The sequence below is a fragment of the Pempheris klunzingeri genome, chromosome 23, assembly GCF_042242105.1.
Source record: "Pempheris klunzingeri isolate RE-2024b chromosome 23, fPemKlu1.hap1, whole genome shotgun sequence".
Taxonomy (NCBI): Eukaryota; Metazoa; Chordata; class Actinopteri; order Acropomatiformes; family Pempheridae; genus Pempheris; species Pempheris klunzingeri.
The window spans coordinates 13969466-13991501 of record NC_092034.1 but is presented as its reverse complement, the minus strand read 5'-3'; the positions used below and the strand labels follow the sequence as shown (position 1 = coordinate 13991501).

Here is a 22036-nt window from a genome sequence, read left to right as displayed (position 1 = left end):
ATATAACCATGACATCAAGAGCACTATATATCGCTGAAGAGAGGCATTCATTGGAAATGGGCGGAGTATTGAAGTTAAGGAAAGGAAGCTCAAATCTTTCACCCCAGAAAATCTGTACTAGATGCACTTTGTAATAAAATGTGGCTCAAAGAATTTCGGCCAGCATTAAGTAACAATTACTCATACCAGTCATACAGTTTTATATGGCTATCATAGAAAACCTCACCCTATCTGCAACAGTCAGACACAGCAGCTTAGACTGTCCATAGCCCATATTTAATTATGCAGTTTGTGCCAAAGTGTTATGAAAGGAAACCACGAACATCACAATAATGCAGACAACACTCACCAAATAAGCAATCCACAAGTAGCCTCTTAACCTCCTCTCTGCGCATGGTTTCCTCATTGTTGCTGCTACAATCTACTGCTACGATGTCATTTGCAAGCTTAATGACATGGCTCAAGCTGTTTTTTTTCTTTGAGTCAGTGTTGATGGTCTGAAGAGCAGTGAAGTGAGCACATAACCCAAATACAAAATATTCATAAGAATGAATAATAAGCATATACATAATTGTATGATAAGTGGAATGGAAGAAAAATGAATGTTTTATGAAGCCTCATGTTAGACATAAACATCTTTGACTAAATCATCTAGTTCCTCTTACTTGGCTCTGAGTTTTTGTATTTCACTTCCATAGAGGAGTTGAACAAGTTCATGGTGGAGCTTTTTTTTTTTAAACTACATAAACCATAAAAGAAAGTTGGCTTGGCTTCTCTGGCTTACCTGACAGTTTGGCAAAATAGAATAATCACCATTTCACATGTCTTGTATTTCTGTTGAAGTGAATTCATCATCTACTGAGGCCAAGGCGGATGTTTAATGTGTCACACAGTTTGACCTTCTTAGCAACCAATCAGGTGTAACTCAATTTCTAAGCTTACGTCTGCACTTTTGCTCAAAATGTTCAGTTCAGAAGACCTCTGAGAGACGATGCCGCTCTTTGTGATCCTCTGTGGAGTGTGTAAGTCTGATATACAAGCTGTAGACAACATATGATTTAAATGAAGGCTGGCAGCTTATGTTTCCCTAACATTATATCTTCTTTACCTAGTGGTTCTGTCAGCAGTGATCCAGTCAGCAGTGAAACAGGACACTGGGATCAGATCAGCCAGTGTTGGGGACAATGTGACTTTATATTGCTCATATGACAGCCAAATGGCGATGCACTTCTCCTGGTACCGACAAACTTTAGGAGGTGGACCTGAGCTCCTGTCTTCTATTTACAAGTATGATAAACCGACCAAAGTTTACCACTGGATGGAGAAGAAGCCTCGTTTCTCTGTGCAAAAGATGGACGGGATCAATCATTTGCACATCTCTGATGTCCACTTCTCAGATTCAGCCACATACTTCTGTGGAAGCTCACACTCCAACGTCGTGGAATTCGGAAAGGGGGTGTTTCTAAGTGTCAAAGGTATTGTGCTTTTATTTTAAATTTTTTCTTTAACTGTGGATGAAATGCAGAGGTTGCTGAGAGACGTGCAAACTCCAAATCAAAGATTTCAGCTATATTTCACCAAATGGAGTATTAATGCAATAACCAGGCACATGAACTCTCCAACCAACACCTGTCAGGTTGAAATCCACTGTTCGTAAAGCTAATCACTTTTCATACATTTCATAGAAAAATAACCTGATAAAAACCGAGCAATACTCATTAAATACATAAAAAGTGAAAAGCCCTTGATATACTACATACATAATAACAGATTCTCTGAATATGTTCCCCTGTGGACTGTAGGAACCAGACCCAAGGAAGTAGTCCAGGGGCCAGCATCTGAGACCGTCCAGTCAGGAGGCTCTGCGACTCTCAACTGCACAGTCCACACTGAGACGTGTGATGGGGAACACAGTGTGTACTGGTTCAGACATGGATCTCGCCACGGAATCGTTCACACACACGGGGATGGGTGGAAACACGTCTCTGCAGCGGGCTCTCCTCCGCAGAGCTGCGCATACCATCTGCAGAAGGAGAAGCTGAGCCCCTCTGACACTGGAACCTACTACTGCGCCGTGGCCTCCTGTGGGGAGATACTGTTCGGTAAAGGAAGCAAGCTGCTTGTCGAAGGATGCATTGAAGACCAAATGGCCCAGATGAGAATCTTAGTCTGGCTCTCCATCATTAGAACTGGGATTCTCTTGATGTTTGTAGCTATTTGTCTCTTGGTTTATATTACTAAGAGCAGGTCCTTTGTGCAGAGTGGGTCTTAGCTCAGTATCTCCGTTACAGTTGAATTATCTGTAATCACACACGAGGAAGTGACCACAAATTACACCAAATTAATACTAATGTTAGATACATAGAATTCTATTTGGCTGTATTACACTTTTAGGAATAAAAGCATCTTGTCAACTGCTAAAGTGGGTCAATTACCTTCAGTCTGTTGTCAGCCCATTAAGTTTGTTCAGGTTTTGCTAACCACAACTCAACAGTGCATCTGTGATTTTACAGACACACGCAGGTTCCTCGCAACAAAAGGGGGGCGGACATCCTGCTTAAAACCACTTACACAGAAGCACAAATAGGGCACAGCATCTTAAACAAGCACATGACCAAGCTCTACCAACGTATAGGTTCTTTTTCTGTTAACCACAAGGTTGGTGTGTAAAGACACAGAGTGAGCGGTGTGGCCTGTTTTCTGTGATGAAGCTGCAACCTATGAGTCATGAAAGAAGAGCAGCAACAGGAATGGTCATAGAAATGATTTAACTATTTTCCATCTGGGGCAGATGCAGCTGTAGATCCTCCAGGAAAAACTGAACTGAACCTAATTCTGAGTTTATCCAGAACGATCCAGACTTAATATTACGAGAATAAAGCAAATTTTTTTTTTTTAAAGGTCATGATATATATACTGTATATATATCCGGATTAAAGTTTATTCGTTTATTCATTTATTCAGTTGACCAAAACAAGACTTGGCTCATGGTCCATGGTTCTCCGGGAGTTTCTGCCACATTTCATGGTCGTCCTCTAAGGAAGCAGGTTGCTCGGGTATTATGGACAAAGCTCAGTTATTATCTTATTTAGTGATGGTTGCTGCACAGATTAAAGATGGACTCGGAAAATCAAATGAAGCTTTGGTTGTTCAACATGGACGTGCAATCAAACCTCTGGTATTTATAGTAAATACAAATATTTTAAATACTAAATATTAATTTAGTTAAATCTGGCATCCCAATATTATATTTGGCTTCGTAATATTATTGTTTTATTTCACATAAAACCACATATGTATGGTCCTGCTTGACTCGGTTTGACTTGTTTATTTTCAATTTACAATTTTCACATTTACAAGACAAATACAAGTAGAAGCAAGTAGCTATTCAGGTCAACAAAATGAAGTCTAAATAAATAGTAAACACAAATTATACAGGAGAATAATAATAAAAATAAAAGTTATGTTTGGTGGTTTCTTTAAAATGGTTTGAAATATCAAACGGGTTTATTAATACAGCAGCGATTTAAAAAAAAAAAAAAAAAAAAAAACCTAATCTAATTTAAAGCTACTAAGGTGAGCAAGTTTTAAAAACTCAAAAATACAAAATGATGTCTTTCTAACTTACGTTCTATTCAACAAGTAGCTTTTAAGAAGTAAATGATATCTGACAGAAGCAAACACCAATAAAAGCAAAGTGACTCCTGCCACTTGTAGGAAAGTTGATGTCTCATAGTTGGAGATTTCCTGTGCAGCCTGCCTGGGAACGATGTCCTCACTGTATATATCACTGCCAGATCACAAAGTTCAGTTGTGATTTCTCCTCATATCTTTACTTGCAAGTCTGTGAGTCCTGCTGACAGAACCTGACCTCAGAGTAAAACCACTGTGTCTCAACCGTGTGTGACTAAAGCTGATGTGCAGGAGGAGCCAAGGGGGCTGAACACACGGCTCCGGTCTGAAAGACATGAAGATGCTGATGTTTCATACTTGTTTGAGAGACCTCAGTGATTTAACGTCTGGTACTCCTGGAACATTACATGGAAAATATTCAAAGGTACAGTATAGACTGAAACTAAACAAACCAAAAAAAGGCAAGAAAAAACAAAAAGTAACAAATAGATTACCTGGTTGCATTCAACAGATCCACCACTGGATCTGCATGCTTCTGAAAACTGCTGGAAAATTCAAGGATATAAGATAACAGAACACATGTTTTGACATGAAATATTGTTTCTCAGATCAAGCAAACTCCCAATAAAGGAGCATAGAAATTACACACAAACAGTGCGATACAGTGGAGGCAGGTGGCTAAAATAACCACACAGACAATGAAAATAATCTCTATGATCTGGCATTTCCTCAAGAAGGGGATACAAGCAGGTGCACTTCATGCGCACTTGTGCATTAATTTTGAATATTCTACTCAGATGCTGGGACCCCCTGCGGCGTAGTCAGGGCATTCCTTATCATTTTGTCCTGGAATTGACATACTTCAAAGAGTTACTGGTCTGGCTTGCAGTCCACAAATGTAGCAGATAGTCTCTCTCATTGTTGCCCTACTAGACACACAAACCTGAGGAGGGAGGACAGACCTTAACATGCAGCCATCAAAACTGGCTGACTGTGTATATTGACCAGTTAACTTGCAAATGAATTAGTTTACAGTTGTGCAATTCAGTTTTGCTCAGTTTCACTTTCACGACGTTGAGGGACTCACAAGTGACACATTTAGAACCATCATGTGGATTGTCACACCCGACACTGCTGATGTATCCTGTCAGTGGCACAGCAGCAGCACCTCTAGTCCCCCTTCAGTATCTGCACTAAATGTGTTCAAGCACAGCGCTGAGTGTAGATCACTTGTGTTTTGGCAGCGCCCAGAACCAAATACATTATAAAATATAAAAATGGAAGAAAGTCGTCTTGAAGACTAAAAATACTCTTCAGGTTGCATTTATGTGCACATAAATGTGACGTCGGTCTCTGCAGTGCTGTATCTCCCACTCCACACATCCCACAGTGCATCACGTCATCATGTCTGTGCCTCAACACCCATTTTTCAAACACAGAGTTCAGGAAACCTAGATGACATCATCTGGCTAATTTTTTTTCAGATTTGACAAAACTTTTATAGCTCCTTTCATGGGATGAAAACATTAGCACTGCTTGGGATCTAACTGATGTGCATACATAAATTCTACACATTCCCCTTTAAATTAAGTTTTCAATACAGAAGACATAAAGGTAAATACTACTGTTACTGCTGACTTGCGTCAAAGAGCTCCATAGATGTGGATAGCCTCTGTAGCTCAGATTCAGAGAAGAGCTGAGTGACTGATGTAGAGACATCCTGCCAGAAACCGCAGAGACAAAGACAAAGACAAAGACGTGACCGGGTCTAAGATCTCATCTCTTTACTGTTCAGTACAAACAGGTTATGGGAAGCTTCTGACATTTCTAGGTTTGTGGCAGCATGTACAGTGCAATAAACAACCTACAAAGAATGCTGTGTGTACATATTGTACCTGTCATGTCAGTGACACAAAGAAACCCTTTGACAGAAGACAGTAGAGGAGCTTGATTAATTGCAGGGCAAGCCTTCATATTTATTGAGTTTGGTGAAATCATGCTAAGTGTTTGTCATTTTCAGGAAAAGTCAAATTACTGTGATTAACAAAAAGATATCATGTTATGCAGAAACAAAGCACAGGAGCATGTCCAGCTCTACTGCCTGAGGGTGGAGTACACACATTCACTTCTGGTGTTATTCCTCTGTCTTCTTGGTCTGCTGGTGTTCTGTTCCCTCAAAGCAGCGTAATGGAGGTTCTCTTCATCTTCACGTAACTGGTAACAAAATATAAAATGATTAATCACTGTTTCAACACATACAGCACAAGAGAGACATGAACCTGGAAGGTGGCATGGATTAAAAAAAAAAAAAAAAAAAAATCCTAAATGAATCATTCATGTGCCCTAATTTCCAGAACATAACAATCAACAATATTGCTAACAACTGTCAAGATGTCAGTGAAACATTAGGTTCAATAGGACAGCCAAAAGCCAAAGTATATCCATGTGTTTCTGGCCCAAGAAAAACTGCATTAAACCCAAGCAGCTTTTTTAGATAAGATCCGTAACATCCGTAACAACAACATGGCCGTAACATCTAACTGGTTGCAGCCAAAGCTGACTTGTACTGCTAAAACGACACCTGAGAGTATGACTGACTTTTTCTCTCCTATGACACCTGCCTACACGGCAAGAAAAATATAGCTATTGCTGAGCTCTTGGAAAGTCTGTGTTTTTCAGTAAAGACACTCACCGCTGTGTTCGCAGGGCAAGTCGCTGAAAATGTCTTGGAACAACCTGGTTGTGACACAAAATTAATGGATCCTTTTATTCAAATGTGATATGCACTCAATATGTGCTGTCAGCCTCGAAGAGGAACAGTTACCTGCACACTGGAAGTTCGTCATCTTGTACACTGAGAAAGCCAGTAAAATAACCAGGATGGAGGTGAAAGCCAAAGCTCCGCTCAAGATATACACCAAGACAAGAGAGTCCACCTCATCTGCAAAAAGTCAGACATCGGGGGACATTACAGGGCTTTTAGATGCTTATTCTCGTGTCTATCTTAATGTTGATAGGTGTGGATTTTTTTAAACAAGGACTGTAGATTGTGTCCCCTGACTCCCACAGTGGAGTTCCACTATAAGGGAATGGCTTTATGGTCAGTAGAGATATAAGTAATTACAGTAAGCTGTAGCTCCTATTGCCACGAGAGGATTGTATTAAGAAACATCATAAGAAGTCGTCTTCACTGTATATCAAGTGAAGACAACCTTTGCCAGAAAGTTACTTACCTTCAAAGTCTGGCTTGGTCCTGTCTCCAAACACTATGTGACCACATGAGGCCACAGCACAGTAGTAGGTCCCAGCATGAGAAAGATTCAGGCTCTTCATTGGCAGGTTGTACACACAGGTGTTATCCTCTCTGCCTCCGTGGGTGTAAATGAGTCCTGGATGAGATTCCTCAGAGTGTCTGAACCAGTAAACCCTGTGTTCTCCATCACTGGTCCCAGTGTGTACTGTACAGTTCAGAGTCTCAGAGCCTCCTGGCTGGATGGTCTCAGATGCTGACTGATGGACCAAAGCTGGGATGTTCAAACCTGAACCCTTTACACTGACTGTAATGCTCTCGCAAAATTCAAAGTCTAATAAATTGTTCCCTAAGCAGTAATAAGTTGCTGAGTCTGAATTTTGCAAATGTGACATCTTTAAGTGATTTTTACTGTTTTCATTATCCAGTGAGAAACGTGTATTGTTAAATTCATCATAGAAGGTGACGCCAACATTATGCCTATAGAATGAAGATGCCAGCTTTGGTTTCTGTCCTAGATTTTGCTTAAACCAGTAAAGCATCACCACCGCATCATCTTGACAGAAACATGGCAAAGTCACATTTTCCCCTACGTAAGCTGCTTTAAAATGTAAAGCTGATTGTTTTAAAGTCGTCGTATGAGCTGAGGAGAAAGGAAGAGACGAAGCAAATACACAAGCAACTTTAAAGGTTGGATGTAATAACAATCGGTATTACAGAGCACTTTAAAACATAATGATTATAGTTTAAAGTAAATGAAAGTAGCAGTAACAAGCCACAACTTACCCACATTCGCCCTGATCAGGCATGTGAAAAGCAAAGCAAAGTCATGAGGCTTCATTGTGCTTCAAATGCAGTGAAGAATGATCTGAATCTCTGTGTCCTCCACACTTCATAGAGATGACTGTTGTCTGATTGGCCAGTCACACTGAACATCCTATTGGCCCCTACCGTAGCAATGTTCGTCCTTGACAAGAGCTTCAACAACAATAACAATATGACTAGAATCTGACATTAGCGTCAGGAGAAGAATCACTAAAATAGGGATCACATATACTGTATATACATAACATCATACAACGTAGCCTATGATCACTGGGGGAAGGGGATAAAAAACGTATATAGATATACAACATCTAACGTATTTTGACTGATTTACTTGAATATGGAATCAAATCTTACTAGTTATACCTGCTTAACATTGTTTATTTGATAACTACTTGCCACATAAGTGCAGACATGCAGCAGTGGAAGGAATCAATTTCAAGATATTTTCAAGATTTTCCCCCAATTTCAAATGTTCCTTTGACTTTCTGCTGTTTGATCCACAGTTGTAAACACTAATGGATCCGCAGCCGCCTGCCTGAGGGGAGAGGGTCAAAGAGTGTGTGTGCAGGGTGGGTGGAGTGCTTCATGATGCAGATGGCCCTCTTCCTGCATCTGTTGGTGTAGATGTCCATGTTGGTGGGTAGCCTTCACTCTCACTCCCTGAGCAGCCTTCACCAGCCTCTACAGAGCCTTCCTCTCTGCAGCAGAGCAGCTGCCGTGCCACACGGTGATGCTGGTGCTGAGGATGCTCTCCACCACACATCGATAGAAGCTCCTCGAGACTGAGCTCCTCAGCCCAGCGTGCCGCAGCTTCCTGAGGAAGTAGATGCGCTGGTGGGCCTTCCTGATCAGGCAGGAAGTGTTGCAGCTCGTACGTATGAGTTTTCCAGGTGGGTGAGGTCTGTGTGGACCACCGTTGAGATGGCGTCATTGGTGGAGTGGTTTTTCATGTAGGCGTACTGGTGGGTCCATAGTGGCATCGATGGAGTCTTTACTGTGGGCCATGACCAGCCTCTCGAAGCACTTCATGACTATCAGAGTGAGGGCTACGGGTCATTCAGGCCTGCCACTGGAGCTCTTGGGGACGGGGATGATGGAGGCAGGAGCGAGTTGTTAAAAATGTCCATCAGCGCCTCGGACAATTGGTGTGCAATGTGTACATTGCAATGTGTACAAAATGTGCAATCAATAATAAACAGCCAAATAAGCATAAAGCATGATGTATGTTTGCAGTGGCTTCCCCGCTGATTAAAAAATCATGCAGAGATTATATGCTAATTGGTTGACAGATGACAGGTTATGATACACAATGGGAAACTGAGACAAACAGTGTTAAGTGCTAATCATAGTGAATTTAGGAAAACCTAAATGCGAGGAAAGATGACACTTTGCTCTCTCAGTGGTCACTGCATTGATACTGTAGAGTATCAACCATTTAGTCCTTTCCTGGTGAGAGCCTGTTTGTCCCACTTGTGCACAAGCATGTTGCTTGCATTTAAGACCCTCATTTCACGGAGCTGTTATTTTAAAATGGCTCTCTTTGCTCTTTGCGGTGGTGTGAAGGCCACAGGCCATTCTTCCTGCGACTTAAGTTTCCACCAGCGGATATCAGTTCACGGTGCTTCACACCCTATACACCACAGGAGTCAAAACAAAAGTCAACTGCTGAGAGCTGGCTTGTTTAATGGTCGCACCCTCTGCAAACATTTCTGGTTAGAGGAAGATATTAATAGATCAGAGGGGGGTTTTGCAGATGCTCTGTCTATATTTGCATCCATTGCTGCATATTTCAGCTTTGTCTTCTGGAACAAACAGAATTTACTTTACAGACTGAGCATTTGACACCAGTTACATGAGCAAAATAATAATAATGATTCTGTCATTTGGGTAGAATGCCCCTTTAAAATCAATGAGGTTTCTTAGTTGCACAGCAGGCACAAGTTACTGCTCGGACAACAAGACCGTTTCTGCACATTAAATTATTCTTAAAAGAACATTCTGCCAATTTTCAACCTCTTCCAACACTGACATTCATAACACCGGCCTATTTTCTCTGATAATGCTGTAGCCGATTATAGAAGCTATATATTACCTATACACTACTCACTAAAAGTTAGCGATATTCGGCTTTCAGGTGAAATTTCAGGATGAACCTAAAATGCATTCTAACCTTTCCAGGTGAACTTAATGTGACCTTCTCTAAACCTTTGAATGCACATGTCCAACTGTTCAGTGTTTCAGTACTTCCTGCACCAGTTGCTGTTCTCTAACAAGAAGCTTCACAGCAACATTCACAACAGGTTGTATGTATGTTTTAGGTTTTTCAATCTTGCATTGACTCATGGATGCATTAGAAGAACTGGACACCAGAGCTCTGCTCAGCCTTGTTTCCAATTCTTTCGCTGTGGTCATGTGCGGTATTGCAATAAAAAAAATCCACTGTAGCCTAAAAAAGCATTTTCTCCATAGACCAGCATTGTAGAAGAGACATCTGGAAAACTGACAGGACACCTCCAGTTATAAATGCAGCCAATTATTGGTCTTTGTATTGTATATTTTTATTATGAGAGCCACTTTTCCCTCTCAGCCAAAGTCAGACTTATCTCTGTGAACCAGAGATCGCTTGACTTGTGATCTGACCTCATGACCTCAGTGTTACAACTGCAGAAAAGCAGGTCAAAGAAAATTGAGCAGGTTTACTCAGTTATAGCAATTTATTATGTCCATGTTCGGATAGTCCACAAGTACCAAAGTGTAGTATGTCACATGGTACAGAGAGAGGTCTATGAAAATGAAGTGCTTAAATCAAAATGCTCTAAAACATCAGCACTACTTTGTTCAGAAAAACTGCAGCGATCAATGCAAGACATTTCCAATCTATTACAGGTAGGCTGGTAAAGATCACAGAAAATCTTGTTGGCAAGTTCAAGTCCTCACTCACAAATCACAAATATACCAGGTGAGCTGCAAACGTGAGATGGCACTAAACTGGAGATGCACATTTGGGAGTAAAAAGGCATTTTTACTCGATCTTATTGTCTCTTCTTTCTTTTGTTCATTGTTTATTCTTCCTGGTTTGTCCGCCTTCCAGTGATGAAGTTTCCCGGTTCTACTGACAGTATTTGACGTCAGAATAGACCACAGAGTCTCCACTGTATTTCACCGTTTCTCGTCTGGAAGGGAGGCTTCTGGGGGCCGAACTCACAGCTGCATAGATAACTGCATCACCAGTCTGTCAGAAATGGAATTTAAAAAACATTTGTCTGGACACTGGACATAGAAAGACGTAGTGCAAATCAAACAGGTCTCATTCAGTTGGACAAACTCTTACCTGACTGACTTCTGATGATCTTCTCTCTGAAGAAAGAGTCAAAGGTAACTGTGTACGAAACGCAAAGAGGATCTGATTCCGTAGCTGATCAATACAATGGGCAGTCTTACATACCTGCGGAGTCTTTCCTACATCTCTTGAAAAGTGTCCATAGAAGAACGAGTGTCACAATCCCAAGAATGATGTTTGACAGCATCAGTGCAACAACAGTTGGACTCACTTGTTCGGTATCGTCAGTGTCTGCGTTAAACAGAAATAAATGAACATTATTTGTTCTGAAAATTGAAATGAAGAACTAACAGTGCAATGTCTTTTGCATTTTCTGATTTGATTGTCGCAACTGGTTGGACCGAACTGGACTGAGTGCAGGACAAGTTTTGGCCACTAAGTCGTGCAGTATCTGATATTTAAAGGGTCAGTTGGCCAAAAAACTTGTATACTTGTCATATCGCCATACAAATAGTTTTAGTTCATTTGGGATATCTGTTGCTTTGATATATGCCCCCTTCTAATACAGCAGCCCAGTGTTCTAGGAATTTGTGTCCGGTCACAGGGCTCTAACCCCTAAACCTTGACCCGAACCAAGACCCACTGAGGTATTTTAGTTCTCTAGCTTCACCATAAATCAACCGTAGATTATTTTCCATAACCAAACAGCTATAATAACCTTAACCACACCACACACAACATATACATTTGTAAAATGCAAAAAGTTAAAATGTTGCTTTAGGGCTGCAAATAACAATGATTTTAGTATCATTATATTTACAATAACAATGTTATAAAATGATTTTATTATGGATAAATCAGCAGATTATTTCCTTGATTAATCATTTGGTCTATAACATGTTTTGCAGAGTCCAACATGATGCCGTCAGATGTTTTGTTAGACCATCAGTCCAAAACCCAAATATAATTGGCTCACAAAGACAAAAAGCACATCTTCAAATTGGAGAAGCTCGAACAAGAGTGTCTGGTATTTTGACAAATTACCTGTTCAGTAAAGTTCAGCTCAGTTCAGTTTAGTTGCCTTTGGACCCAATCTGCAGTTTTGCAGCAGTGTTGGATACAGACGTTCTTGTGTGTTGACAGGGTTTGATACAGTAAAACATTTCCCCTGTTTATATCAATGATGTTCTTTGCTAGGAATTGGAGCTATTTTGGGCTAAAACTGTACATGTGTAGCAACAGCTTCTGTCTTACTGTGAATATTAATCCTGGTCCCGTTTCCAAACTGTGTCTGTCCACACAAAGTCACAACACAGTAGTAGGTTCCAGCATCATCAGAGCTGAGGTTCCTCATGAGAAGATCGTACACCAAGCTGCTTTCTCCACTCTCACTCCTCTGGCTGATGTCGTTCTTGTATCCAGAGGTGTAAATCATTTGTGGAGCTGTGTGATCAGAGTTTTTCAACCACATGACACTAGTGTGTTCTGCTGCACAGGGGCCAGTGTGTACTGTACAGTTCAGAGTCACAGAGTCTCCTGGCTGGACTGACTGAACCTCTGGCTGCTGGACAACTGAAGCATTGATCATGTTTGCACCTTGACAAAGAAACCAAATGACCTGTGATCATTATGTTTACACTCAGTTGAAAATACCTTGAGATACAATAAGGATTTGTCAATGTGAAACTACAGAGAATGAACACCTTTCACCATCAAATAGGTTCCTGATCCAAATGTGATAGAATTTAAGTACATCACTCCACAGAAGTACGTTCCAACGTCTTCCCATGTTGTTGCAGATATTCTCAGGTGATTCTTAATTTCATCAAATTTTACGGAGTAACGACGGTGTAATTCATCAGCAAATTTACTCCGATTATAGAAAGAATGGATTTCTGCCACAAGCTGGAGTCTCTTCCCCGTAGTGAATTTGTACCACACCCTTCTTTTCATTTCACTCTTTATGTGACATTCAATAGCAGCAGAGTCTCCAAGCTCCACAGCTTGGAAAGGAACCGGCTGAGAGACTTCACTTGAATGTGCGACACCTGGAGTAGATACACAGACAGAATATAATCAACTTTGTGTGTGAAGACGCTCATGACAAGATTCCACAAGTGGATTTTCTTTTTACTTACACAGGGACCAGAGCAGGAAAACATTCACAAAGTACACCACCATCCCGTCTGCTTCACTGATGCTGCTTCTCCTCCACAACAGTTCTGACTTACTAAAGCAACAACAGACTTGACCTTTATTTGGACACATCTGTGAGGCCTGATTGGTTTATCATCCTCACCATGCAATAGGCTGCTTCACAGTGAAGCAAAAAAACCTTTCATCATGGCCTGTTTTTAGATCGGCATCATCAGTCATCAACTCTTTAGATTTGTATGGCAATAGACAGCCTAACCACAATGAGGTTGGCAGCAAGGAAACTCTTACTTAGTTTCACACTTTCCAGAGGAACGGTGGACAGAGATTGTTGAATTATAGAGCAAGATGTAAAGCGAAATGTCTATTTAACAGCAGCTGTATCATAGTTCTTGGTTCACAAACCTGAATGAGGTGAGCCACATAGGAAAATATATTCTTTTAACCAAATTAAAGAAAATGAATGAAATGAAATAATACTTAATGTCCTTGCAGAAACAAACCGTAGTTCTTACAGCTTTATTAATGTGATAGTAACTGAGTGACAAGACTAGACAAGACTAAGTACAACACTTTGATGTGTGTAAAGCGACATGAAAAGTTTTTTGTTACTTACATATGAACATGAGCAGAGGAATACTGAAAAGGTACGCCATCATCTTCTCGGTTTGTCTTCTACGCAGCCTTGACAGATCCGCCACGCACGGCCAACTGGTGCAAAAGTATGTCACATCTGTCAGCTATCTGATTGGCTCATCTTATTCATCTAGCCTCACCTGATTGGCTTTGTAAATCAGCCCAGACATCAACCATTTAGGGGGTTTTTAAACATGATGAGACAAAATGAGAAAAAAGATGGATATGGAAGAAACACTTGAACTTTGGCCTGCTGTTTGTGGACTACAGCACAACAAAATGGTAGGTATGGTACATACCAGAAACACATTTAAACAGACTAATAAAGAAATGTAGCCAGCTTGCTTATGTTAGAAGCATGAAAATGAAGAAATAATGACCAAAAATGGGAGCGAGTCAATTTATCGCATATGAAGCTGCACGGAGGACGGAGGGCAACCAGACCACAGCTGGAATGTGCCACACATGTGCCCCATGGGATTTCGGGATAAGGCTTTACATTAATCAAAAATGTATACAAAACTAGACATTAGAAGACATTACATTCATTTGGCAGCCACTTTTGTCCAAAGCAACTTAAAATAATTGCGTTACAAAGCAGCTTTGCTCTGTGTTCATCTTAAGTTTGATCAGGGACTAATTATTCATCAGATGAGATAACTTCTACTAAAACGTTACCTTCCTTTAAAGGACATCTTGATCCTGTTTGAAGCCATAACAGAACAGCCTCAGTTCTCTGGTTCCACAAGTACAAATTCCAAAAGTTTGTTACTTCGAGAAACAGAAGAGCAAGAAAACATTGAGTGCACCATCATCTAGCCTGCTTTCTCAGATCTGACCCATTGCAGCAGCAGCAGCAGCGGATTCACAATCACCACTTAGTCCTACATTAGGTCTGATTGGTTTATCAGCAACACCTTGCAGATCATGATAGGCTGCTGTGATTGTGAACTTTGTGGCTGTGGTTTCATTGGAAATTTCATAGACAACAGTCCCTGTGCTGCATGTGATTCCTCGTTGGAACCAACATGAATGCTGAGAGCTAGGTGAGGCACTGGACAGCGGCACAGGCCTCCTGGACAACACAACATAACAGATCAGTTCACCCCAAAAATTCTGACATAGGTGCATTTTATCCAGGCATGCAGACAGTTTCGGCTTTTTGTCTTTAGATTTAAGATACCTGAGTTTCTGCTGCCACCCTGCTACGGTGATGTTTATTTCATTTGTGTTGCTTACATGCAAAAACTTGTGAAAGGAAACACAAAGAGGTATTTTCACTCTTTTTCACAGCGTAATATTCTGCATAGAGCCTCTTGACCTCAGAAATGCATACAAGTGACTTCCTCTTACCTTTTCTGAGAACATGCTGATGCACTACCTGGAAACCACAGAGTAGTTTGCAAAGTAGAAGTGCATATCTCTCAGTGCCATTTCTCTTTTCATATTTTATCCCAGTACTGCCAACCACATGGAAACTACTACATAAAAAGATGCTAGTAAATGAGTGTGAGGCATGCAGTCGCTATGTGATCTAATTTTTATTTTAATTACAGTTGTTTTATAGCATGAAGCAAAGGAAACAAAAGACAACTCTCAAAATAAATCCAAACTATGTACACAATCGGGAACCAAAAGAGAAAATTATTATGTATTTGCTGGTGATGAGGATTTTGAAGACTGATGAACTGGACTCTGTTCCAATCAGGAGACGGGTCCAGAGCCAGGATATCAGCATTTACATCCAGGGACCAAGTTTACCTCACCAACTGATAGCAGTTTGTGTTAAGGGAACGATAACAGCTTTGCTTTTTGAAATACTTTTGCAGGTTGTACATCTTCCAATGTGAAATGAGTAGAATTAAGCACTCAGTGAGTACAGTCTTTTGCAACCTTTTGGTACAGAGACAGTGGAAATCATTGCAGTTCATGTTATGTCTTTGCAAAGGCTTGCTTAGTGACAAAACAACATGGCGTCCCTTGGAACTGATCATAATCAGGTAAAATCATATTTACAAAAACTAGCAAATTACACTTTTTAAGAGACACTAAAGTGGTCATGTTCTGTTCCATGGGGACAAAGATGAAACACATCCAGGCTACTGCTTGACACTAAAGTACACACATTCACTCCAGGTATCATTGCTCTTTGAATTGTTGATCTTCATTTCCCTTAAAGCAATGCGATGGAGGCTGTCTCCAGCTTGGTAGTCCTGGACATGGAAAACATTGCTTTACAATGTTGTTAATGATGAAAAAAATGTTTTGAACTTTAAAATAGACCTACCTTTACATTTGTTTTGGAGGACTGTGGAATTCTTGTTAGACACTCTGAAAAACCGAAAGAGAACCTTACCACCGTGGTCAGTGAATACATGGAAAAGATGCAAACACCACTAACCTGTAAAACAGCAGCAGTTTCTCTTGGTCGTAATGCACACTGTCAAAGCCAGTAACACACTCAGGATGGTGCTGAATACCAAGGCTCCACTCAAGAAATACATTAAGACAGTAGAATTCACCTCATCTTTAGAGAGACAGACATAAAGGGACATTACACAGCACATTTTTACTCTATTGAACTTTATGTAGGGAGTAATCAATAACTATAGTAATAATAGTAAACAATAACTAAGAAGCAGCAACTTCTGCTTGAAAAGTTACTTACCTTCAACGTCCAGCTTGGTCCCGTTTCCAAACACTATGTAACCACATGAGGCCAGAGCACAGTAGTAGGTCCCAGCATGAGAAAGATTCAGGCTCTTCATTGGCAGGTTGTACACACAGGTGTGTGTTTGTGCTTCAGGTTTCCTCTCACACTGATCCTCTCTGCCTCCGTGGGTGTAAATGAGTCCTGGATGAGATTCCTCAGAGTGTCTGAACCAGTAAACCCTGTGTTCTCCATCACAGGTCCCAGTGTGTACTGTACAGTTCAGAGTCACTGAGCCTCCTGGCTGGATGGTCTCAGATGCTGACTGATGGACCAAAGCTGGGATGTTCGAACCTGAACCCTCTACACTTACTGTAGTACCCTCTGCAAATTCAAAAGCAAATGTATAGCTCATTGCACAGTAGTATGTAGCTGTGTCTGAAAATTGCAAATCTGAGATTGTCAGGTGATTCTTATTGGCTCCGTTTTCCAGTGTGAAGCGTGAATTGTTCTTATATTCATCATGAAAAGTGCCATTGTTGTCATACTTGTAGAAGGTAGAGATGAGCTTCGGTTTCTGTCCCAGAGTTTGTTTGTACCAGTAAAACCACACAGCAACATGACCTTCATAGAAACATTGCAAAGTTACGCTGTCGCCCACACTGGCCGATACAAATTCACGCTCTTGAAGAACAGATGTGGAGAATTTAAGTTCAGTTGTCTGAGCTGAAATCAAATGAGAGGCATACTTTCAACACAGTGAACGCGTAGAAGCAACAGCAGCATGAACGTAAATGATCATATGCGAGGACAATAAGTAAGTTATTGCAGTCACAAAAAAACAAAACTCACCCAGTTTTTCTAAAATCAGACTTGTCAGACAAAAAACTAATATTTGAGGCATCATCATGTTCAAATGCTGTTGAAAAAAGGAGACAAGACTGCGATTGACTGTCCAACCACGACGGCTACTGATGCCCTATTGAGCAAACACGATCACATCCTCAGAAGGAAAAAAAACCCAACAAAAAACCACAAACATCCTCACTTATGTAACGACTGTTCCCACTGACGGACTGCACTCTCTCTAAAGACATGGTTATTTTTCTGTTGCTAAGATGAAATTAGTTAGACCTTTTCGATGCCTTTGGCCCACACCTTTGGGTCTTTATTAACGATGACATGCTGCACAGGAGAGCTCACTCATTTCAGTGCCTTGATCATCAGTGTGTCAAGCAAGTGTCAAGCAAGCATAATTATTTGGAAAAACACAAACATCACTCAGTGATGAAGAGAGCTTAAACTGTTAAGAACTTCTCATCAATGTCCTTGTAACTGTAAAAGAGTTAAAGTTATGGCAAATTTCTTTTAGAAAACTTCAGATTTTTTTTTAATTTATTGAATCAAGCTTCCTGACTTCTGCAATGTTTCCTAATGCAGAGCAGATCTGACTCCTGTTTTTCTATAATCTGAAACGAATGTAACATCCTTCCAGATCACTTTTAGATTAATCTTACGGCCCCTTACATGGAAACCATAGAGCAGCTTAAATAAGCAGAATAGTGAATCTCTCAGTGCTACATTTTGCTGGTATCGTATGATGCCATTTTTATTAAGAGCCCCTAATAAAAACCACAAGAACAATAGAAACCTTAATTTATTCAGCTCTTCTCGAAAGCAAGTTTTCAAACTGCGTCACAGACATAAAACAGGAAATTGTCAGTATTCACGAATACACCACCCTGGCTTGTCAACTTGCATTTTCTATTTATGGTTTGACACACACACACACACACACACACACACACACACACACACACACACACACACACACACACACACAATAGTAATATTCTTAGAAATATCACTGATATCACTTTTTAATTACTTTTGGTAACAATCCCAGAGCTTCCCATGCATCTTTGCATTCTAGCACTTTTAATATAGGCCAGAGGATTTCTATCCCTCCTACTGGGAAGGATCAAATCTATTATTGTTGATTTTGAGGGATCCGTTGAATCTGGTCGGATCATTAATCAGCTGTGACAGATTGAGTTTGTCACACAGTTCTTTTAGATTATTTGAATCACTATTCAGCCAATACAGGCTAAAATCTCCTAAAACCAGGATCTCTGTGTATCTGTATTCAGCAAGTAAGTCCACCCAGGTTCTGAACAGCAGAGGGTGGCCTGTATATGCCCACCACAGTTATTGAATTATTACTATATAAGTAAACTTTTAGAGCGATGAATTCAAAACCTTCTGTAATGAAACCTCAGAGATTTGTATGCTCTGTTTAAGCCAGGTTTCTGTCAGAACCTGGATATCGGAGTCAGTCCATGATATAAGCATTGATCTGATTTAAACTCACTACACAGGCCATTTCTGGATTTCTAAGCACCTGTGTGAGTCAGCATGAGAGAGAAGGCTTACGGGAGTGTAAAGTCAGCATGATGTTTGTAGACAGAAGGCGTGAGCCTACCTGGAAAGAGTTTAGTCTTGACCAGTTCTATATGAAAAGCATCTTGAGATAATGTTTGTTATGAATTGGTGCGATATAAATAAAGACTGAATGATTGATAACTGTAACCGCAACCATTTTTGTACAAAGGCGTATAAAGAGAGCAATTGATAGTGTAAAAGGCAACCAGATGAGCTGATAAACAGAAGATTGATAAGGCCATACCTCAGCCATCAATATGTCAACTGTAACTAAATCACTGCCAGGGAGCAGCAGACAGAGACAACGAACCACTCTGATATGGTGGGATTTCTACCATGGTCTGGGTGAATACTGCATTCTGATTGGCTGCAGGGTGTCCATTAGAAAGTGATGTAGTGCACGTATAAAGTGGTTCCGGAGGAGCCCCTAATTCCTAATTACGTCATCTGACGAATGTAATCGCTACCTGGATTTATGTCTACAGACAATTTTTCTATGAGTGAATGAAACAAATGCCACATGCAGAGCCACAGGGAGGGGGGCGTAGCTGATGGCGGTTGTGCTAAGTGCAGAATTGTCACAGCAGAGTCTATGGTTTGTGCCCAGAGTCCGGTCTGTGGTTGAGTTGAGGAAACAAAACCGCTTTGTTTAAAGTAAGAGAAAAGCTTTCATTTCTTTTATTTTGTCAGAAAACAAATGAAAAAGGCCTACATATGAAATTCAATACAGAAAACAAATGAAATATGTTGTCAGTGAACTTTTTACTGTTCTGTATCAACATTTTTGCGACCACGTTACATTCATTATAACAATATTATGGCAGTAGAAAATGTAATACTGTCTGCATTACATTGTCCTCAAAATGTATTTTCTGTTGCAAATTCATTGTTTATAAAAGGAATCTATTGGGGACAGGGCTGCAAAGCAAATGTGCCGCTAACAGGGACTGAACACACATGCAGACACATTGTCTCCATTGTTCGATAAATTGATTTATTTGATTATTAATGGTGCAAGCTATTCATAGGAATGCACAATATACATAACAAGTTATAAAACCATTAAGAGATGAATAAATATCACTTGCTCTGCTCATAGCCCAAGAGGAACTATGTTGCACAGAGGAAAAATTGAATCAGGCCCTCTGGATGTAATGCTACAATTACAATAAAAGGAAAAAAGGATTTCAGACACATGTTTTTTATGTTTAAAAAAGCACGTATAAGTAACACAAGAAACCACCAGGACAGAATAAAGAATGTGCACATTACTAAATGCTGCCACACACATCTAAATCTACATCCCACCTCTCCAGAGATCCTGAGACGGTGACACATCGCATTCACGCAATGCAAATGAAACATGTTCTGTTCTACTGGTTCACACTGGAGTACACACATTCGTCCATGGTGGTGTTCCTCTGACTTCTTGATCTGTTGGGCTGGTTAAAACTTAAAGCGGCATACTGGAGGTTGTCTGCATCTCTGTAACCCTGATAACAAAATGTATAAACGGAAGATCACAATATGGTTCCTAAAAAACATAAAACAATGTCCACAAGCCAGTTAATTGTGGTATAAATGATAGTTGAATGGCTATTTATTCAAAACTGCGTTCACCTCTGCATCTGCTGTGGGGGGAGCTGACAATCTTGCTTGAGACTCTGTGAAATACAGAAAAGGTTATTTTATTTCCAAAGCCAAATTCAGTGAACACAAGCTGTCAGATACAAACAGTGTCATATGCCTTTTACCTGAAGAGCTATTTCTCTTGTTTGTCTTGTACATTGACAAAGCCAGGAAAACACTCAGGATGGAGGTGAATGTCAAAGCGACGCTCAAAGCACACACCAAGATATGACAGTCCATCTCATCTGCAGAGAGACATAACCACCAGAAACAGAGGTTTTAGCATGTTTTCTGTGTTTTTCCCTAAGGGTTTTAGAATCTGTATAACATGTAACACCATTCAAAGGAGAAACTACCATTAGATGAGAGAACTCCTGCTGGATGGTTACTTACCCTTGAATTCCAGCTTGGTCCCGTTTCCAAACACTATGTAACCACAAGAGGCCACAGCACAGTAGTAGGTTCCAGCATGAGAAAGATTCACGCTCTCCATTGGCAGGTTGTACACACAGGTGTGTGTTTGTGCTTTAGGTTTCCTCTCATACTGATCCTCTCTGCCTCCGTGGGTGTAAATGAGTCCTGGATGAGATTCCTCAGAGTGTCTGAACCAGTAAACCCTGTGTTCTCCATCACAGGTCCCAGTGTGTACTGTACAGTTCAGAGTCACTGAGCCTCCTGGCTGGATGGTCTCAGATGCTGACTGATGGACCAAAGCAGGGATGTTCAAACCTGAACCCTTTACAATGACTGTAATGCTCTCCAAAATGTTTACAACGTCAAAATAATGAGCGCAGTAGTAAGTCGCTGAGTCTGAAAAATGCATATTTGTGATTGTTAAGTGATTTTTACCATTGTTAGTATCCAGTGTGAATCGTGGATTGTTCTCGAATTCATCATGAAAAGTGGTATTTTTTGCATACTTGTAATAACTAGAGAGGAGTCTCGGTTTCTGTCCCAGAGTTTGTTTAAACCAGTAAAGTTTTGCAGCAAAAGAACGGTCATAGAAACACTGTAAAGTCAACTTGTCCCCACTATTAACTGATACAAAACTGCTCTCTTGACCAACAGATGAGGAGAATTTCATGTTAGTCTTCTGAGCTGTGTGTGAGAGACAAAGGAAATGTAGGTTTAATGTAACGTGACAGAATTCAGCATAATCTGAAGTGAAGTGATTAGAAATGTACATGAGGAGGGATCACAAAATCACAAAAATGTAACTTACCCAGTGTCACCGGGAACAGGCATGTGAGGCAGAGAGCAAGCACCGGAGATGTCATTGTGTTCAAACTTCTGCGCTGAATGAATGAATATTGATGGTTTCTCCAGGCTTCAGAGACAAGCTTACATTTGATTGGCCAGACTGTGACACTTGTCCTTTGTAGGAAATGTGATCACACGCTCACTTCCACCTGCAGTGTAGAGTTCAAATTAGTGTTTGAGGTTCACATGATGCAAGATATATGGAGAACATAATGATATTAGAGTTTAAATCACTCTTTTTTTTATCCAGTATGAAAACATTGGTAACAAGATA

At 40.5% G+C, this 22036-nt stretch overlaps 5 protein-coding genes across 5 annotated transcripts; 1 reads left to right on the top strand and 4 right to left on the bottom strand.

Moving 5' to 3' along the window:
* The first annotated feature begins 973 nt into the window (after positions 1–973).
* On the top strand, positions 974–2404 carry LOC139223101 (uncharacterized). The gene is made up of 3 exons (XM_070855037.1): positions 974–1022; positions 1113–1475; positions 1803–2404. Exons 1-3 carry the CDS (start codon positions 992–994, stop codon positions 2270–2272), a joined length of 864 nt encoding a protein of 287 aa, XP_070711138.1. The 5' UTR covers positions 974–991; the 3' UTR covers positions 2273–2404.
* A 3195-nt stretch (positions 2405–5599) lies between these two features.
* On the bottom strand, positions 5600–7742 carry LOC139223099 (uncharacterized). The gene is made up of 5 exons (XM_070855035.1): positions 7670–7742; positions 6867–7526; positions 6458–6574; positions 6326–6369; positions 5600–5847 (listed from the first exon to the last, which is right to left on the bottom strand). The coding sequence occupies exons 1-5, from the start codon at positions 7722–7724 to the stop codon at positions 5728–5730; spliced, it is 996 nt and encodes a 331-aa protein (XP_070711136.1). The 5' UTR covers positions 7725–7742; the 3' UTR covers positions 5600–5727.
* A 2866-nt stretch (positions 7743–10608) lies between these two features.
* On the bottom strand, positions 10609–13172 carry LOC139223268 (signal-regulatory protein beta-2-like). Its single transcript, XM_070855244.1, has 6 exons — positions 13130–13172; positions 12695–13039; positions 12246–12587; positions 11157–11282; positions 11043–11068; positions 10609–10943 (listed from the first exon to the last, which is right to left on the bottom strand). Exons 1-6 carry the CDS (start codon positions 13170–13172, stop codon positions 10821–10823), a joined length of 1005 nt encoding a protein of 334 aa, XP_070711345.1. The 3' UTR covers positions 10609–10820.
* Positions 13173–14665: 1493 nt separating this feature from the next.
* On the bottom strand, positions 14666–17347 carry LOC139223267 (immunoglobulin kappa light chain-like). The gene is made up of 4 exons (XM_070855243.1): positions 17284–17347; positions 16450–17157; positions 16183–16308; positions 14666–14856 (listed from the first exon to the last, which is right to left on the bottom strand). Exons 1-4 carry the CDS (start codon positions 17339–17341, stop codon positions 14666–14668), a joined length of 1083 nt encoding a protein of 360 aa, XP_070711344.1. The 5' UTR covers positions 17342–17347.
* Positions 17348–20246: 2899 nt separating this feature from the next.
* Positions 20247–21787, bottom strand: LOC139222690 (immunoglobulin kappa light chain-like). Its single transcript, XM_070854534.1, has 5 exons — positions 21725–21787; positions 20896–21600; positions 20628–20747; positions 20494–20537; positions 20247–20366 (listed from the first exon to the last, which is right to left on the bottom strand). Exons 1-5 carry the CDS (start codon positions 21777–21779, stop codon positions 20247–20249), a joined length of 1044 nt encoding a protein of 347 aa, XP_070710635.1. The 5' UTR covers positions 21780–21787.
* Positions 21788–22036: the final 249 nt, after the last annotated feature.

Bases quoted from the DNA above. Each gene is read 5' to 3' on its own strand.
- LOC139223101 (XM_070855037.1), top strand. From the start codon at position 992: ATGCCGCTCTTTGTGATCCTCTGTGGAGTGT. The intron at 1,023-1,112 runs GTAAGTCTGATA...TTCTTTACCTAG, and splicing joins TGTGATCCTCTGTGGAGTGT to TGGTTCTGTCAGCAGTGATC. The intron at 1,476-1,802 runs GTATTGTGCTTT...TGTGGACTGTAG, and splicing joins GGTGTTTCTAAGTGTCAAAG to GAACCAGACCCAAGGAAGTA.
- LOC139223099 (XM_070855035.1), bottom strand. From the start codon at position 7,724: ATGAAGCCTCATGACTTTGCTTTGCTTTTCACATGCCTGATCAGGGCG. The intron at 7,527-7,669 runs GTAAGTTGTGGC...CTTTCTCCTCAG, and splicing joins CCTGATCAGGGCGAATGTGG to CTCATACGACGACTTTAAAA. The intron at 6,575-6,866 runs GTAAGTAACTTT...GACTTTTTGCAG, and splicing joins GACCAAGCCAGACTTTGAAG to ATGAGGTGGACTCTCTTGTC.
- LOC139223268 (XM_070855244.1), bottom strand. From the start codon at position 13,172: ATGGTGGTGTACTTTGTGAATGTTTTCCTGCTCTGGTCCCTGT. The intron at 13,040-13,129 runs GTAAGTAAAAAG...TATCTACTCCAG, and splicing joins TTTCCTGCTCTGGTCCCTGT to GTGTCGCACATTCAAGTGAA. The intron at 11,069-11,156 runs GTATGTAAGACT...CTCTTTCTTCAG, and splicing joins ATGTAGGAAAGACTCCGCAG to AGAGAAGATCATCAGAAGTC.
- LOC139223267 (XM_070855243.1), bottom strand. From the start codon at position 17,341: ATGATGATGCCTCAAATATTAGTTTTTTGTCTGACAAGTCTGATTTTA. The intron at 17,158-17,283 runs GTGAGTTTTGTT...ATTTGATTTCAG, and splicing joins TCTGATTTTAGAAAAACTGG to CTCAGACAACTGAACTTAAA. The intron at 14,857-16,182 runs GTTAGTGGTGTT...TGTGTTGTCCAG, and splicing joins AAACTGCTGCTGTTTTACAG to GAGGCCTGTGCCGCTGTCCA.
- LOC139222690 (XM_070854534.1), bottom strand. From the start codon at position 21,779: ATGACATCTCCGGTGCTTGCTCTCTGCCTCACATGCCTGTTCCCGGTG. The intron at 20,748-20,895 runs GTAAGTAACCAT...GTCTCTCTGCAG, and splicing joins GACCAAGCTGGAATTCAAGG to ATGAGATGGACTGTCATATC. The intron at 20,538-20,627 runs GTAAAAGGCATA...TGTATTTCACAG, and splicing joins CAAGAGAAATAGCTCTTCAG to AGTCTCAAGCAAGATTGTCA.